Raw genomic sequence first — 18,684 nt, 5'->3', positions numbered from 1 at the left:
ATTTGCATTACGTTATTCCCTAATTAAGTCACCAGCAGTAATTCAGTGTAAATATATGGGCAGAAATATTTGGTGATACTATAACCTGACTACTATTTCCTAGCAACGAATAGGTTAATTTTTGACAATTTTTTGCGTGATTAAATATTAGAATAGATAGTACACATCCAACTGTAATTAGCCCTATCAAATTATGGCACTTAATATTCCAGTACACAGTACCAGCAACAACTTTGAAAAGGATATTAAAAAATTGACTCAGACCTCCCATTATTTTTGTGTCCCCGATCTATCACTGAATTAACTCCCACGCGTTACAGTGGACCCTATATAATTACGCCGACAACATTGAAAGCTCTCTTCGTCGACAGAGTTCTTTCTATGGCCGGATCGTTACCTTCTGTCGCTTCTTGGTACGCTACTTTCCGACGTAACATGCCTCTGCAACTGAAACATCACATGTAAACTACGTACGTACGTAAATGGAACGTGTCGTCGTATCGTATTCGAGACAGACGATCGACGTAATCGCGACGAACAGCGAAAACGATTTCCTACCGTTGGTTCGCCGTGTAGCTAGCTCTAGGCTAAACCAACATCGCTGAGTTATGTTCGGGTCTGATTAAAATCCGGTGAACGGCGTTAACTGGAACGTGGCGCGTCTCGAGATTCTACGGACCTGTGAAAAGTATTCTAACAAAACGAGCGACGCAACGTTAAAGCACTAAGACGTTGATCCGCTGCGAGCTTTATTAATTCGGTTATGCGAGCAAGATGCTGAATATTTATATATTCACGGAACGAGAACACGAAAGTAGTCGTGTAGTGCGAGAGCTGCTTCGAATTGGATAGATTTACGAAGTAGGGACGGAATGATTTGGACGCTCAAGGTCGCCGATCGCTCATCCCCACTATGTGAATTGTGAATAGAAAATTACTGGATTCTAGGCAAATTTGTACAGCTTGTACATTCGTGATTCAATTCTACGTAAAATATAAATGAAATATAAGATAAAGATTCCCAATTATTTATATATCTTTTTTAGCAGTCACTTTGAATATTAATGGAGAATTCTAGGTATTATTTTTTGCTGGATTCTATTAGAAGATAGAGTATTTATGGTGTAGAAATAATATTTTCTTTTTTTATTAAAATACTGGTGTGTTTTATATTTAAATCCTGAAGAAAGAAATAATGTTCTACTGTTGAACAGTGCAATGAAAAATATAGCTGTAAGATTTATTACACATGGTGTTGAAAATCTCAATAACTTTAAAGCACATGGTTTACTGTAAGTAAAAAGGATAATGCCTCAACCAAATTGTTAATAATATAGATGATTTGATGTTGCATTTAAGTGCATTTACCTTATTCGTCATGCTAATTTTTCTTCCAGTGAATTATATAAATGAAACTGGATAAAATGTTACTTGAAACAGTATTCAAACTGTAATTAATTTCACTATGATGAGGAACAAATGTTATCAGTGACTTTGGACGGCCAATTAATTCCGTCGTAATTGTAACGCGTTTTCAGTGTTGTAACATGGAATGTTTCGTCCAGAAGAGACCTAACTTCATGATTCGCTGGTTTTCTCGAAAGAAATCCTTTTCACAGGTCGTATCGTACCTTAAATTTTCATTGTCAGGTAAGTACCGGGGCTGTCAAGTAAAAACATGGGTGAAAATGTGGAGATTACATTGACGTTCTATGCAAAAATGTTCCTGACGAAAAATTCGACAGACGTTCGTAGACGTCATCCAAACGGTGGCAGTCGAAGGATCGATGTTAAAAATACAGCCGCGGCCAGTAGGATCGAATATTGGTTCTCGGATGCTCTCGAGAAGAGGATGACCTAGATTCGCGCAAAAATAAGAGGGTCTTTCGATGGAGGTGGGTGGTTAAACGTGTCCTTGAAAAACTGTGAACGTGTCGAAGCATAAAAGGAGAGAGAAGTGTGAGAAAGTGATGAACGAAAAGAAGAAAATCTGACCAGGCACACACAGATCTCACGGGCATCGCAGAAGCAGTAGAAAATTGAAACGATAGTAGTGGAACGAACTCGGTTGCTCCGCCGCGACTTTGCAACTTCGATATTTTCGCCGGCGAATACGATGGACGGTCGAATTCGTGAAAAAGAAAAGAACAGAACCGTTCCCGTATTTCCGGCAGAAATATTCGTATACATTCCCGTACATATTTCCGTCGTAGAATGCAAGTAGTGGAGAATACAAACATCTACAATTACATCCGCATGATCAAACATTTACACACATATTTAGATGTACAAGTATACTTAAGAGTGATCAAAGATAGGTGAAAAAGATAATCAAAGAAGCGTTGCGAGATAAAAATCCTTCACAGCTGATACGCGAATACGAGGTGCAAATACTTTGTACACGAGAAATGGTTGTCTAAAAGAACAGTGGTGGGCGAGGATAATTCATCGGAAAACAAAACTGAAAACGAGAAATCTTCAAACCTCCAAGACTGGTATAAAAGCACATGTCAAGAAACCAAACATTATGTACAACGCACAACGAAAAAAAAACAATGAAAGAAAAATGGCTTGGTTAACGAAAAACAAAAGCTGTTTACAATCTTTCCTACTTACTGTGTGTCTCTTCTTACATCTACGATTATAATAAAAAAAGGGTTCGTTTCGCATGCCACGATAGTCGCACATCTAAGACAATTTCTCAAATTCTCTACGCGCAGGGAAAAAACTGCATTTCGTGAACCGTTCTATCAAAGACCGATACTTGCCGAGAGAAAAGGAAAAGCGTATCTAATGTAATTTGACAACTCGACGATGCATGATGGAAAACAGTTTCGTTAAAGGTGCTGGTAAAAGCAAAAATGTTTCTTTTTTTTTTTGGTAACGAGATCGGGGATTCTATCCGGGTACAAAAGAGCAACACCAGGGCATACGGAGTGAGATAGAGAGAAAAGTACGCAATTACAAGCAGAGACGATCGTATTAAACGAGACAGAAAAATAAACAAAACGAACATACGTGGTACAACCATACAAAATGGACAGACAGACAGACGGACGAACAGACAAAGTTACCTATGTAGCTGGTGACGAGGTTACGGAATTTGCGATGATTCCCCTTAATCTCAGGCAGGTCCACTTTTGGTATTCGATTTTCGAGTTTCGATCGGTAGCAGGTCAGATCAGGTCATTTGGGGTTGACACGGAAAGAAGTGCACGGGACACAAAAACATCAACATTTAGCTAAACTCCGTACTCAACATCGTTTATATAGTACCGGATTATTAAACGGCAGATAGAATCGTAAGGGGCTGTCGAGAATAAATAGCAACACAAAGGAAAGCGGGGTTGTACATTCTTGCCTCGGATAATCGTAGATAAGAGATAGATAGAGAGAAGGGAAGAGGAAAAAGCGACGGTAAAGTACCATTCTCATCTTCGTCGATGACGAACAAAGGGTCACTGTATACGTCATTTATCCTATCGCGAATTTTCCTTTGATCGTTCCTAGTGTTCGTGGAAACTCGATTATTCGAACGTGTTCTTACGAGCTGACCCGAATCCCGATCGCAGGAAACTCTTTCAACGATTTTCTTCGCCGTTAAACGGTGGTTCGTTAGTCTCGCTAACATAATTTTTCCGCGCGTCTTGAACCCGATTCTAATTGCGTCTTAACTCGAGCGTGAATTTTAATTCGGCACCGACGTCTGAAAGTGCTCGCGTCCGAACGAGGTCATTCCAGAATTAATAAAAGTCCTACTTCTTGCGTTGTGAACTTCTTGGTCGAGATCGCTCGAATAAACCAGTTTCCTACGTATGGAGTATATCTAAAAAGTGTTGTGAATAGTATACGAGTGTTAACGTAACTGAAACGAACGCGCGAAAGAATTCGGGTGAAATCAAAATAAGGGAGAAATTAAATCGTCTTCGATGATTTGTTCGTCGATTCGGAGTCGGTACTCTGTTAGTCGCATCGCAAAGTACACAAGTATTGTTAACAGGTGGTGAGCGAAACCCAAACGTACGGTAAAATACAAACAACAAACACATATCGCATGATACGCTATTTAAGACAGTACACAAAGTGGGTAACGCGATGACAGTGCAGAAAATAAACTTCGAATGAATTCATGGCTACGGACGAGGGGATGAAGAGGACAGAGTGGATGAAATAGTATTTAGTGACGGCGCGTAGCAGCCACGGGGATTCTTGTGTACGATTTTTCATTAATATACGTTATGAAAGTGTTCAGAAATAGTTAGCGGGATACAAAGTGCAAGTTTCAAATAACCGAGTACTAATTACCTCGACTTAGAGTGAGAATTATTGAGACGCTAAAAATAACAACTGGTAAATAGGGTCAGACGTGGTAAACGTTTCTAGCAACTTTTTTTTTGATGTTGTGAACGCTGAACTCAGCCTTCAAAATACGTCTACGTTTTATTAAACACTATGTACGACACGGGGAAAATTAACTGTAGTAGAAATAAAATCAATCGACTGTTCAAGGCCGCTTTCTCCACTCGTAGACACACTGAAGGACGAGCTGCTGATTGATTTTAAAAGAAAAGTGAATTAATTACTGGATCGATCTGGTTACCTAGAAGTCAAACAACGAGCTATTTAAATATCGAACAAGGTGTTATAGTTACAGAAAATTCACAAGAGTCCCTGTAGCGACCCACGCGTAGCAGTAGCAATAGTGAGAGTAGTATAGCGGGGACAGTAAAAGTAGAAAGAACAAACAGAAACATTAAGTGGAAACGTTTAAAGAGAAGAAAAAAAAAAGTAAATGTACGGGTAGGCTTTATAAATGAAATGAAGTTGGTAAACAGCGAAAATGTTTATTGCAAAATATATAATTATGTACATTGGTGTCCACGTGGAGCCGATAGCTGAATATTTTCACAATAAAAGAACGTGTCTACTTCTACCATTTCTTTTTTATCTCACTCTCTCTCACGCACTCTCTTTCTCTCTCTGACGCGCCCACGCCATACTAACTAGCCAAAATATATACTCGACTCGTACACGCCGTGAGGACTTCTTTACGTCGATTTGTAAATCGCACAAAATTGTTCGAATGTCTGAAACTGCACGAATCGTTTCTGCAGATTTTGTTGCGCGAGTCGAGTGATCGGCGAAAGAAAAGAAAAAAAGAAGAGAAGAGGAAATAGAATTTTGTGCGATCCGTGACATAATTTATCATTGACAACAGACACCAGTGATCACGCCTACACCCTGTAACACTATTAGGAACACGAGGGTCGCGGTACTCTTACAAAAACTTTGGCACGTCGATTCTCAACGAGGAACTTCGATATATGCGAACCTGAATTTTCAATCACTCGATATAGCGGGATAAATTCTGTGCGTATAGGGACGGCAACGTTTTAGCAGAAAAATGTGGAATTGTCCTTACAATAATGCGCTTCTCGCGGAAACCTTACACCTATTATCGACCCGTTGTGTTTGAGCACGATTCGCTTCCAAGAGTTTACTCGATACCGACTTTGATGCACAAAATACTCAGCTACGTATGTGGACACCAGTGGACTGGTCATTTTTGTGCTCGTCAATGAATTTACATTTCAAGACCGTAAGGTCTGTTTCGAAAGTAAACGTGAAATGAATAATGAGGTCGGGAACTTTGTAAGAATAATAAAAAAAAAAATAGATATTAAAAACTTAAGAATACTGTAAAATTAAAAAAAAAAAAAAAAAAAAAAAAAAAAAAAAAAAAAAAAAAAAAAAAAAAAATTCGAAAAATATGTGTATCGTGTTAGCAATTAGTTACACCAATACAAAACCCAAAGGTGACCTACACATCCAATGAACCCAGGGGTGCTTAATCGACAGCATTAATTACGAAGGAATGCAGGTATCCGAAAAATCGACGTCGGGGCTGCTGATTATGATTACGATTTTTCTTTCTTTTCTTTTTATCATTTCTAACGGGATGTGTTACGCGATTCGAAATGATGGTTAAAAGTTCTCTTAAAACGAGTGCAGTCAATCGCGCGTAGTTTTCGGATATCCGCACAAGGATTTGTCGCATTTCCTGCAGTCATTTACCTTAAGTGGCTATTACGATTATTAGAATCTTTCTGGACGGCTAAATTTGTCTGTGATAATGATGTATGATGGCAAAATTGATTTCGCTTATTCTCGCTTCGAACGTCTTAAAATAAACGAACGATATGCTCTATCAAATGTTTGATCGGTTGGCTCGATCCTCTGATCATGGATCGAAAATATCGTACGATCGATCGATCCGCTAAGAACACGACTCGACACCGAAAATTGTTATCACACAAGAACAAAACAAGCGTCACTGAATTCGAATAAATGAATTGGAACGTTCGGTGATGGCGATTATATAATAAAGAAGCTAAAAAATATATACGTAACTCTAACTTATATCTGACTGCTTCGCACAAACTGGAATTCGTAAGTAACAAGGCAATCAACGTCGCTACTTAAATGTAAACGGTAGAGTTACGCGCGTAATAGTAAGTACCATTTTGAGCATTATTTTTTTAACCCTTGCGATTAAATTCTTCAAACTTCCTCTCCACCCCCATTTCTTTTTTTCTATCCGTACGTTTAAAATATGTCTCGAAGTTTCTTTCTTTCGTTCGCTTATGTAAAAGGTACTACGCGATAACATTGCATTGTATGATAGTTGAATCACAGTAATTGATGCTATTACTATAAACAGAAAGATAGTCATTAATCACGGTCAGCTGGCGATAAAAATACTTGTCGTTATAGTTCTACTACTCTACTTAAAGCCTAGCATCTCTCTTGTACTTTATGCTTATAAGACAAACCGAATCGTTCGACGACACTAGACGAGATACGTCAGTCCAGAATCCATTATAACCCGTAAGTAACTCGTCAAATAAATCGCTTACAAAATTAGGAATGAGCCTTGTTGAGTGTTAACATTGAGGTCAAGTTTGTTAGAAGAGGCTGATTAGGATGGTACTTACGTGACGGTATCTTCTTGAATACTGTCTTGGCCATGAAATCTTGAAAACGTTGCGCGTAAAAACCTGGCCGATGCACGGACACGGTGTCCTGTAAAAAAATGCCGACATTTCCTTCTTTACATTTAACGTCAGGGTTAAAGGTCACATAGACGCTTCTCTTCGATGAAAAATCGATGCGATTTACGAACGTCGTCGCGCAACATTCGCCGCGAGAAGATAAAAACAAATGTATTCTTGGTACTTACGCCATCGTGTACCATCGACTTCCACGTGTGCTCGAGTTTTTTCTTGAGCCTGTAACTTTGCAAAATATCAATGATACCAAGGAAGAGCAACAGGCGTTCGCCGCGTGCGTTGCGAGCTGGAATACCACCTGGACTGCTAGGAACACGAACGTAATTAAAACACGTTATTAGAGCATCCGCGTTTTATACAATTCTAAGACCATCGAAACACGATACTCACGGTACGTCGTCCTCCTCGTCTATCGGCTCGCTTTCAGCCTGAATACTCTCCATAGCGGTACTATGGGCGACCAACCTTTGTCGGTTTATGCTTCGCGATCGGTTCAGAGCGCTCGCTCCCACTCTATCTTCCCTATCTCGCTCCCTTTCCGCTTGAAGGAATCCTGCGCTCTCGCCACCGACTTCCGCGACTTCTTCATCCGCGCTCGCTGATAACCTCTGCTCCTGCTGCAACGTACAGCTCACATTTAACGCTGTTCTCATTGCACCGTAACAACCTAGGCAGCATGCACCTAGCGTGTACCTACCGCTTTGTCCCTCGCAGCCTGGTCCAGATTATGAATACCAACGAGCAAAGAATAATCCATGATTTTGAAGCTCTCCAATACCCGACAATCTCTTTGAATCGTTTTCACTAACGCGCTATACGTGTCGGCTTCCAAAAAGATACCTTCCGCGTGATGCTCCATGAAATCTAAATCCTTGTACGTCGGCGAGGACTTGGATCTTTCTGATTTCGACGCCTGACGGTTGAGAAAATGGTCTGTTGGACGCGTGAATCGTGGAGACTCGCAAAACCTCGATTTAACGGACAGAATCCGACTAACTCTATTTTATGTACAAATTACACTCGCAAAAATATTTTATATCGCATAGTTGTTGCGGCTCGTGGTATCCGTTGAATAACTTCCCATTCGATATAAAAGAGTTTTGCGAGATTTTATTTGAGTTTTCTAATGTTTATTACACGCTTCATTAAAATACTAAAGTAAGATGTGTTTGATGACGATGTTCGATGTTTCAGAATGTAGCGAGAATGATGTTTTGTGGTTCGAATGTTGGAACGAACTGTTTGAAAAGGCAACTCCGACGTCGTTTCCTCCCTTCCAAGCACCCTTGCAACGATGCCCTTGGAAGGGGGTGCGTGTCACGTCGGAGCGAAGACGTCACTTGAGGACGTTGGAGAAAGTTGTCGTTGTTGGTCGACGACCTTTCCCCAAATTTGTAGTTGGGGGAGGTTCATGGCAGGGTTGTGTGCTGGCGCGCAGATGTGAGAATTGAAGAAAGAATTTTTCCTTACTACGTGCTTTGCTAATGCTCCCAAGAAAAATGTTTTATGTATTAAGTTCTTGGTCTCACACTCCTAGGAAGTGCGGCTAAATTTATAGTTCTCAATGTAAACACGGATTGTATCGTCTTCAACAATATATACTTTGTTATTTAAAGGACTTCTGGTTTCGTAATGACCGAGATATATCTAGATACATTTGCTATTTTAAGTACGTTCGGATTCAACGAGCACCGCTTCCTCCAATTATCCAGCTAAATCGAGGTTTTACCGTATTTACGTAACACTACGAACCTTTCTTTTGTACGTTGACCCTTTCAAGTCGTATTTCTGATGCAATTTCACCGACGAGGGCAAAAGGTTATTCATAGCGACTAATCTAACATTCTTACTATTACACCGATAGCAATACAACCCGAAGAACTTTGGCAACAACGTCCTCGGGTTTTGATTCAGATTCTGCAATAAGAAAACAGTGCACGCAATTCGCGATGCGATACGATTGCAACCGTGTTTACGTAAATTGATCGACTCACCATATAATATCCTGGTAGAAGCGTTTGCAGAAACTCGCCTTCTTTGTGTTGCACAGTCTTTATGATGAACTCGTCATCATCTGTTAGATAAAAGATACTTCCACTAGCGCCGGGATTCGATAATTCGCGTAACGGAGCACTACACATCGACATCTGAATATTCAAGCGCAGTCATTAGATCAGCGCGTGTTACGAGCGCCGACGATGGCCATTACGAGAGGGCAGAGAGAAAGAGAGAAAGAGAGAGAAACGTTGGAATTCATCGGAAATCGCGATTCCATCGTGACTCCCCGAAGGAGACGATCCATACTTACTAAAAAGTCGTCCGGTTGAATGCCAAAGAGATCACGAAAGTAGCGAAATGCAATGGGTGCGTAATTTTTGAACTTAAACTCGGAGAAATGGTGGGCCGGGGTGTGATTCGATCCCTCGCTCGGGAAGTTCGTCGTCTCCACGGTCATGAAGTCTTGCATCAACAGATCGCGTTCTGGCTTGCTCGCTAGACCACCAACCGCATGCTGGATGCCTAACTGTATCGATCCCATGATTTGTGTCGTTTGGATCTGAACAACACGAAGTGAAAGAAACGTTAATAAATCGGATTACGTAACGCAATACTCGATACTATCCTTTGGAAGAAATTAGTGTTCTATCTAGGTCTGGGACTAGTTGAACTTTTCTGTATTCGAATAATTTGTGCATCGATCAAATGCATAAATATCTGAAACGTTTTATTCGAGATAATATAGCATTTTTATTTTAATTAAATAAAAACTAACAGCTAGCTATATTGTGCAGTACTATACATTAATGTAAACGCAAACGAGCTGTGGTTTTTTAAAATTAATATTAAATTATTTGTGCTTTTAAGAATCATTGATTTTATCATTCTTATTTTAATAATAATATACTGATATTTATAATATTTGAATATTCCCAGCCCTAGTTCTAATATCTTCTAAAAGATTTATTATAATAAACTAAAAAATATGGAAACTACGTTACTTCGCTAATTCTGACTAATGCGCAAGTTTGGTATTAACAAGGTTTTTTTATATTTCAACAACTTCTTTTTCCTCCAATGCCTTCAAATTTTACCAACGCGTTACTATATTTCATTATTTAATTATTAAGAAGAGATAGTGCTTTAGAACTAATTTCCTTTCAAAATTTTATTTGATCGAAAATGGTCGGAATATCAAATAAAGAAAACCCAAGTTTTTCCAATAAAGGAATTCAGTTAAAAACAAAACAAGGCTAGGACTAAACTAGCGTACTAATTTTTCGCATTACCTACAATATAAACTACAATATTAATAATACTTATCGATGTATAAAAGAAGTATCGCAATAACCTGCAATTATAAGTAGTAAGTGTTTCTTTTTATGTTTCTTTTTCACAGAAAAATAATTTTAAATTACGTATTTATTACAGTAAATCTCGTTATAATTTTGTTAATTATGGAACGAAGCGCGAAGTTATCTCGAAGATGGTCTTCGACTCACGTACAAATTTATATATTGCTCTAAGAACAAAAAGAAGGAATTCTACATTAATTCCACGTTAAAAAGTTTTAAATATTCGAGCAAAAAAAAAAGTTACGATTATGTGTATATGGTACCATTATGTTTAAAGTTTTCATTTTTTTCTATGCACCTTCAGAGGATCTATACAGGCAATAAGACCGTATAGAAATCGTAATTACAGAATCAATTACAAAGCGAATTTTAGAGAAATACAAAGTTGTTCAAAAAATCTTTTACTGTAGATTCTATCTACTTTTGGACAGCTTACTACTTGAAGACGTAGTCTCACCTTGGTGTCTAGTCTCTTTAGACAATGTGAAAATCAAAACTTGAATTTAATACTCCAGTACCATATTCTTCATTTTAACAATTTTAGTGAAAGACTGATGCATTCGTATTATTTCGTGTCTCACCTTTTTGTACGTGATTTCACCTCCCACTCCAACTCTTCTGTGACCAATCTTTCTCTCTCGCTCCGACTTGTTTCTCGACACCCCCACAGGGGTTTTGGGTCCTGCGGTGCCATGTTGTATTACAGAGCTCTGCAACAGAAGTCATTCGATCGTTCAAACGTCGCAAGCAAGATACAGGTAACCCTCCTATAAAAACCGTGTTATATGAGACCCAGAGCCAGTATAAAAAGGGGAATTACGTTCCGAAAACTTATTAAAAACAAATATTTTTTTTTAATTCTACATAAGCAACTTAATTTTAATGGAAAATATGAATGTATGTATAACACAAAACAAAATATTTTAATTTAACGCAACCTTAATTTAATAAATTATAATTTGTTTATATTTTTTCATGTAAAGACACTATAGTTCATTATTTTAAGGTAATTTAGTTTTTAAATATGTTAAGCAAAAATCATGTTATCCAGTGCTGTAGAAGTACAGTGTTGTACAAAGGTTGTCGCAATTTTCTTATCGCGTTAAAGCGAAACCGTGTTATAGGATGTCGTGTTGTAGGAGGGCTATCTGTATACTATTTCGAAATGAAAATAATTTCAATAGAAATATAATATTATTCTCGCTTTCTAACCGTAAATGCAATTTTTATATTATAATTGGGGTCACTATCAGTTTAAATGAATAAACAAATAAAAAATAATTCAAAAAAATGCTCCCGGTCTTCGTTGCATGCACGCGCGTCTTATCGCTCAAATATTCCCACGTTCATTTCCGTCCGTAATGAGGACTTACGATTGCTAAGTCTGTTATTTTTAACTCTCACCGACGCTTAACCAAAAGACTACGTTATTTCTATCAAATACCTGAACTAGTACATAAAATAAATATTTCCTTTGCGTTGCGAAAACATTTAAAACATCGAACGTTACATCTCAAGTTCTTAACCTATATTCGAAATACTATTTGCTTCGTATTTCCTTCGGCGCCATTTGCAACGGTTTTTCAAACGTTTAAAATTTTACCCTGGCCGATTACCCCTAAAATCCTGCGGGTTTTGACGTATGTACTTCGCCACGAACGTTTATCGACAAGACAAACACGAGAGACGGAGTACCCAAAGCACATACACGGTTATGCGTCATTCGAATGAATAATTACTAGACTATTCTTGTCTCTACGAGCGGTAGGATTCATCCCGGTGCATCGCTCGAAACGTCTTATTCACACCGTCGTTACAATGCATCGAATCCGGCCTCCGATGGAACGACATTCCCGCGCGTTTTTCTCAGAAAACCTATCTCGTCGGACTACGATTCGCGATAAGAGTTTTGCAGTCGATTCGAGAAAACACGCGTCTAATCTCGTACATACCGCGTGCAGCCTCGTAATCTCGTGACACGATCTTCGTCGCGGAACGTGTTGACCACGGATTGATTAACGCGTCGGGCGCAAAAATAGAACCGATTTCGCCAATGAAACGTGGACGACGAATGGCAGAGGCTTTGACTAGACGATCGACCGTTGACAGGAAATTAAAGGGAATCGATAGCGCGCACCCTCTATCGACGCGTCGGTCGATTAGTCGAGGACAATACCGTACGCGGTAAATCGACGTGTTTAATTCCGAGGGTAACGACAAAACGTGTGAAAATAATAATAAACTCTCGTTACACCATCGAAAATTAGATCGAGAAACGAATACGAAGTGGCATAAGAGACACGCAGCGCCGTTATTAAGCTTAACCTAAAAACGTGCTTAAAGTGCTCGAGCGACTGGAGATAGCAAGGATTTTTCTTACATAACGCTGTATCCATCTACTATAGTCTCACGCGTGGCAACGTTACTCGTGCCGCGATTTTTCGTTTAAAACGAACGTAGATTGAAACGTGCACGTTACATAAATAACAAGAGTACGTTCATTTATGTAACGTTCGATTTGTAACTTAACGATTCGAATTGAATGTGATGAAAGGTTCGAACGGAGATATAACGTGGAATTACAGACGTCAATAATAATTAATAATGTTATATATATTTCAATTTAAATACGTAAACAAGTATCGGTATCGAACGTGAGAATGTACGAATCGCCGGAGCGGAAAAGCGATACGACGCCGCGTCGGGAATTTTGATAGTGTACCCACGTAAAACTTGTTTGTAATCTCGTTCGTTCTCGGAACACACTGTGTCAGAAGTGTGCAAACGTCAATATTAATATCAGCTGTACGTGAAACGAGAATCGAGCTGGCGTCGTGTGTGCTCATCGAAAGGAAATACGTAAGGAATTTTTACTTACGTCAAGTGCCGTCACCTTATCCCCCGTAGATTTATCTGTAACATATCGAAAACAACGTGTTTTTCGCATGAAATAAGGTCACGTAACAGTCGGCTTCACGCATACACCGACGGGCTACATTAGTGAATGAACGAGGAGTACCGTTTCTAACGCGAGAGGCATCAAAAGACGCAACAAGACGTGCGTGTTTGAACGTTCGGATAAGTTCGATGCATATTCCGGGAAAGAAATGAGAAAGTGGAACGTTAACCGAGTTCAAAAACGAAAGTCGTGCAGAAACGCCGACTGTAACCGATTCGCTATTGACGCGCGCGAGGCTCGGTACCGTTAATTCCGTTACGGTTAAATTTCAGCCCTCGAACGGCGTTTCCCTGTCTTCGTTCAACCTTCGAACGACCTCGGGTCCACGTAAACATTAGCCACGTTAAAAAATTCCATCGGTTCATTAGCTAGAAGATGACTCGCGGCTACAATAAAAACCAATGGTACTCGAGTGATTCTTTGAATCGTGAATAATCGATCACGTCGGTCTTGTTCCGCGTACATAAATTTCGAAAGCAAATTTGTGCACTCGAGGGTCGAGGACGATTGCACGGAGGAAGAAAGAGAACGGAATTTCTCGTACATATTCGCGAGACGGGTGACACCCATCAGCTGTCAAATCGTGAACTAGATTAACGAGCGTAGCCCCGTAAGAGCCCCGCACACGCTCGTCGTCCGATAGCCGAGTTGACGTACGACGGGACGTAGGCACGGTGATGCGGGAACGAAACGAAAATCCAGATCGTCGGTAATCGATCGATCACGCCTATCTCTCGCTGGTCGCGTCTCGCGGCGCGAATCCGACCAGCGAGAGAGAAACGACGCCCGTCGAGCGTCCGGGATCGCGTTGGCTTATAGGTTAGGTTCGTGACATTTGTACGCGAGAAGCGACCCGCCGAGGATAAAGGGGCACTCACTGTCCTCGTCCGCGGGCTGCTCCGGCCTTAGGTGATCCTCCGTGGGCTGTGCCGGGCCCGTGAAGCTCGTCTCGACCACCTCGATCACGTCCACATTGTCGCCCGAAGCCATTTTGTACGTGCGTGCCTTCCTTCGATCCACCGAGCGCACTGACTCACGTACGACGACGTAGACGATCTTCCTGACAGTTTCGCGAACGCGCCTCCTCTGTCGTCGCTTTGCACGGCAGCATCTCTTTCGAGTTCGAGAAACACGGCACACTCAGGGCGACGCGTACGTGACGCGCACTCCCTCGTTGAACATTCTCGTTACGCACTCGCGTGTCCACCGTTTCGCACCGCTGTGGCGGAAAAAAATGTCACCGATACGCGGCCCCAAAAGGCTCTCCAGCTCCGGGCTGAGAACACCCACGAACCTCGAGAGCGCCTCCGGCCTCCCTGCTATTCGTCTATTGACCGGACGCCATCTTGCCCGGACTTGGTCGCCATCTGTCGACGTAACGGACAAATTGCGCGCGCCACTATACCTTTCCGACGTAACCTTGTTTATTTTCGATTGTTCGTAACGAATACTCTGTTTACTGTATTTCGAACATCGCGATCGCATAGTTTTAAAGAGATATTAAATCGCAAGACCGAAAGAACGATTATCGGAGATGGGATAACGGAAAGAAAATCAAATGTACTTGGAATGTTTACCTACTGTAGGTCTCCTGCAGCGTCGCGCGATCCTCTTTCACCGGAAGATCATGAATATGACTCGATGACCGCATCCGGCTTGAAATAGAAATTGTCTCACGTGAGAAGATGCTAACAAATATAGGAAAGCAACGACGAGCTGTAACGTTATACAGAATGGCCGACTAGAAACAGAACACCTTCGTATATTTGTTACTTTTAATAGTAGGAATAAATGTTCTTTTAAACGAGTTTGCCAGTATTTTATGCCAGAATTCTATACAGTAGTTCTGAGAATAAAAGTTTGTCTGTTATAAGCTAATAATATCTGAGATATTTAGCTACCAAAGTATTGCAAAATATAATCTTTAAAGTATTGTCGTTTGCAAGCCTTATTACCACGAATGATAACACGATTACAATGATGGTTACTAGAGACCAACACCTTAAACATACAATGCTTCTTTGAAACGCCTGCAATGAAGGAATATTAATACTTATAGACTTTTAAAAAACGTTAGTGATTCTAAACAGTAGTATTTAAAAAACTACATTTTTCGTTGTTTACCAAATTTTATGACTAATATTTAGCAAAACTAGAATAACATTTTATTATTAAAATACCAAAGATATTAAAATATATTGTTTCTAGAGTAAAAGCGGTGAAAATTTATAACGACTATTGGTGTTATCGCACGTAGCAGATAAATTATAAAATGTCAAACACGAGCGGAATCTCGTATAGCTCGAAGAGCAATCTGCATATTTTCACAAAAAACAATAACATTAATAGAAATCGATAAAACTGAACAATGATAACGATATTCACTGTGATGCAAACGAGGACTTCTATTTAGTCAAACGATGAATCGGTAAATTATTTGTCAGTTTAAAACGAGATTTCAAATTCATCCATCAACAATGATTTAATGTCATCTTAGGCGATGCGTATTCACGTAAGAATATGATTTCTTTGTGAACATCTGACACGTTTATTATATTGATTATTGTCTTTCTATATTTGTAGTTGCATCATGGTTAAATTCAAGTGGTCATTCGACAAAATTTCAGTGCAAAGAATAATCTTACTGTCCATCATTGGCGTGATCTCCTGCGGAATTCTGAGAGGCCACATGAATTATGAAAGAGAGGTTACTAATAGTAGTAGTTGAAATAGTTCTTAAATTTACATTTTGCAATTCTCCATACTATCTCTTATTTCACTTATCATAAGTTTCTTTTGAAACCTAGATAAGAAAACTGTGTCAATATTTCCAGTTTCGAAAAGAGATTATTACTTGTTTTATTATTATTTGCATAGTGAACCACGCGCTTGCCAATTTGTACGATTTATTGTCGAGGAATAACAAATTTCCACGCGTAATGGGACAATTACAAGTTTCTCAAAACGCTCACTGAACCTAAGAGGTCAATTACACGGAAATATAAATCACTGTTCGATTTAATTGTTGGCAAGCCGAGCCGTTAGCATGACTCGCTAACATTCTGTGTCATTAATCCATTGCGTCGACTCCGTTCATTAGGGAGCACATTGATCGTGTAAAATGTTTCATATAAAAGGCTTCGGTTTAACGCGCACGCGGACGAACGAGATTTATAGCGGGCGATGTACAATTAATTACCATTCTGTTCGATTCTTCTGCGACTTCGACGTGCCGCGTTGCTCGCGCCACGCGCGTTAGGCCGCGTACAGACCCATGCAACACTTATGGCAAATCAACGGACACGTTCTAACGTTTGCTCCTTCCATTACGTCTTTCATAATTATGTTAGAATTTTAATTTATATCACGTTGTATGTATCGTCTATTTTATTTCACTTTAGAACATTCCGTAAAGTTGTCTCAATTTTTATTTACACTTTAGTATGCGATAAAAGGTTAAATAAAAATAAAAATTTCAATCATAGAATCGAATATTTCTCAATAAATTATAATTTAACTGGTGGATGGAGTGAACGTTACGAACGAATTGGTAATCGTTGATTTTTGGGTTATCTATTATTCGAATAAAGTTTTGTTTAATCCTCGTCTAGGGTTTGGCTTGGGCGTTGTGTACTTCCATCGCATACGCCTGTACACGGCCTAAAATATAACGCTCTTGACGTTATTGTACACGCTGATGCGTGTTACAAGTTACCGGACGTTTATATCACGCGATGTTCCGTACATATTCGAGCAACGATTTATATGTACGTTGCTTTGCTTTTTTGCACGCGTGCGAACTGGTGATTAATAATATCGTACAAACTCGAGCATTGGCGTAACCAATAATTCCGGGGCTATTCTAAAAGTAGCTGCGGGGCTCATCAAGAGGGATGTTGATCTTTCTTTCCAAATCTTGTTTGAATACAATTTTTATATACAAAATTTCTGGAAAGATAATTACAGGACTTATTCATCGTTTATTACAGAATTTATATTTTTAAAAAGAATGTGTACAGTATTTTCTAAATTCGAAATATAAATTTCTACAATTCTTATCCTTTTATAATTGGAACAAAGATATAATTTGACTCAGGTATTAGGAATCCACAGAATGCTTTTCTTACGAACAAGTCTTTTCTTCTTCCCTTTTATACTTTGAGTCGCGCTTTAGCAATGTCGCTGTCGCCATTCGTGCAACCCCGGAAGGAAGACATTTTTACAGATGTAAAAATGACAGCAATATTTTGCACGATAATTCAAACTATGTAGCCATGTGGCTACCGTGGGAATGAAAAGGTTGATCACAATATTGTGGAGCGTGCGCCAATAACGCGGTGAAGTAAGCAATTTTCAGGGAGCATTGCTTCGCAGCCGCATAAATCATCGAAGATGACTTCCTACAGGACAGAGGACGGTGTCGATCGTTTAGTCGGCAATACGGCTCGATCAATTCTCGCTCGTCGCGGAAGCTCGCGCGAGTTGTCCACCGCGAGGCCTCGATATCAATCTTATCGGCTCCCCTCTGTATCTCATTTTTCTCCCTCTCGTGGCCGAGTTTCGCCGGAGGGAGAAAAACCGATTATCCCGGCATGATTCTGACTATATTAATCGTCCTTTACCGCTACGAATCCCGCTAGCCTCGGGACGCCGGAAAGCTCCGGGAACATCAGATCGAAATCAAACGCGTCGAATAACAGAAACCATTTCTTTCAGCCTGCTAAATGCCCTGTACGGTGAATTAAAGCGAGGAACACGATAATACGCGAGTACCGGGAGGAAGATCGGTCTTCGAGCAGCGTTTCCTAAACATGGCATCCGCCCGACGCGAACTAGCGTTCCGTGAAAGACGGTTAATAATCCGAAAAGCAAAATAACTGCATGCTCGTGCACTGTCCTTGCATGAAAAACGAGCTTCTCCATTTCTTCTTGAAGTTCGATACTTTCCTTTCCAACTAAAAATGAAAGGCTACTTTCTTAGCATCCGAGTTTTCAACTCGATGCATCTATCTTTGTCAGAGAACTTTATAAGTCCCATTCTGCACCTGTTATAATTTCGAAGGAATTGATAAATTGTCAACTGCAATCACATTTCCTGTCCAACACTGTTGACCTATCATAATAAAGATATCTTAAAATTCTAGAATGGTTACTCTCTTAGAGTTTGTGTTTTCAACTCGATGCAGCCATCTTTGTCAGAGGACTATATAAGCCCCATTCTGCACCTGTTATAATTTCGAAGGAACTGATAAATTGTCAATTGCAATCACATTTCTTACCCAACACTGTCGACCTGATAATA

General features: G+C 39.8%; 1 protein-coding gene and 1 long non-coding RNA gene across 15 annotated transcripts in view; both read right to left on the bottom strand.

The window, feature by feature from the left end:
- Nucleotides 1-14,754, bottom strand: part of Pip5k59b (Phosphatidylinositol 4-phosphate 5-kinase 59B) — a 43,514-nt gene extending 28,760 nt beyond the window's left edge. For 4 of the 14 annotated variants that reach the window (XM_076775558.1, XM_076775549.1, XM_076775553.1 and 1 more), the window contains exons 1-11: nucleotides 14,261-14,752; nucleotides 13,302-13,336; nucleotides 11,005-11,133; nucleotides 9,379-9,627; nucleotides 9,065-9,217; nucleotides 8,823-8,987; nucleotides 7,768-7,983; nucleotides 7,461-7,687; nucleotides 7,241-7,376; nucleotides 6,996-7,083; nucleotides 3,075-3,137 (exon numbers count right to left, since the gene is read on the bottom strand). In XM_076775558.1, coding sequence (XP_076631673.1) covers nucleotides 3,075-3,137; nucleotides 6,996-7,083; nucleotides 7,241-7,376; nucleotides 7,461-7,687; nucleotides 7,768-7,983; nucleotides 8,823-8,987; nucleotides 9,065-9,217; nucleotides 9,379-9,627; nucleotides 11,005-11,133; nucleotides 13,302-13,336; nucleotides 14,261-14,372 — 1,573 coding nt within the window. In that variant the 5' untranslated portion in view covers nucleotides 14,373-14,752. Of the gene's footprint in view, nucleotides 1-3,074; nucleotides 3,138-6,995; nucleotides 7,084-7,240; nucleotides 7,377-7,460; nucleotides 7,688-7,767; nucleotides 7,984-8,822; nucleotides 8,988-9,064; nucleotides 9,218-9,378; nucleotides 9,628-11,004; nucleotides 11,134-12,375; nucleotides 12,863-13,301; nucleotides 13,337-14,260 lie in introns of those variants that run through there. The other 10 variants (XM_076775551.1, XM_076775563.1, XM_076775560.1 and 7 more) reach the window with 8 other exon arrangements.
- Nucleotides 14,755-17,680: 2,926 nt separating this feature from the next.
- The window catches only part of LOC143346910 (uncharacterized), a 34,346-nt gene continuing 33,342 nt past the window's right edge, over nucleotides 17,681-18,684 (bottom strand). The window contains exon 4 of the long non-coding RNA XR_013080525.1: nucleotides 17,681-18,675. This is a non-coding gene — a long non-coding RNA (uncharacterized LOC143346910). The remainder of the gene's footprint in view (nucleotides 18,676-18,684) is intronic.

This window comes from Colletes latitarsis, chromosome 10 (assembly GCF_051014445.1).
Source record: "Colletes latitarsis isolate SP2378_abdomen chromosome 10, iyColLati1, whole genome shotgun sequence".
In the NCBI taxonomy this organism is placed as follows: domain Eukaryota; kingdom Metazoa; phylum Arthropoda; class Insecta; order Hymenoptera; family Colletidae; genus Colletes; species Colletes latitarsis.
This window is presented reverse-complemented; position numbering and strand designations above follow the sequence as displayed.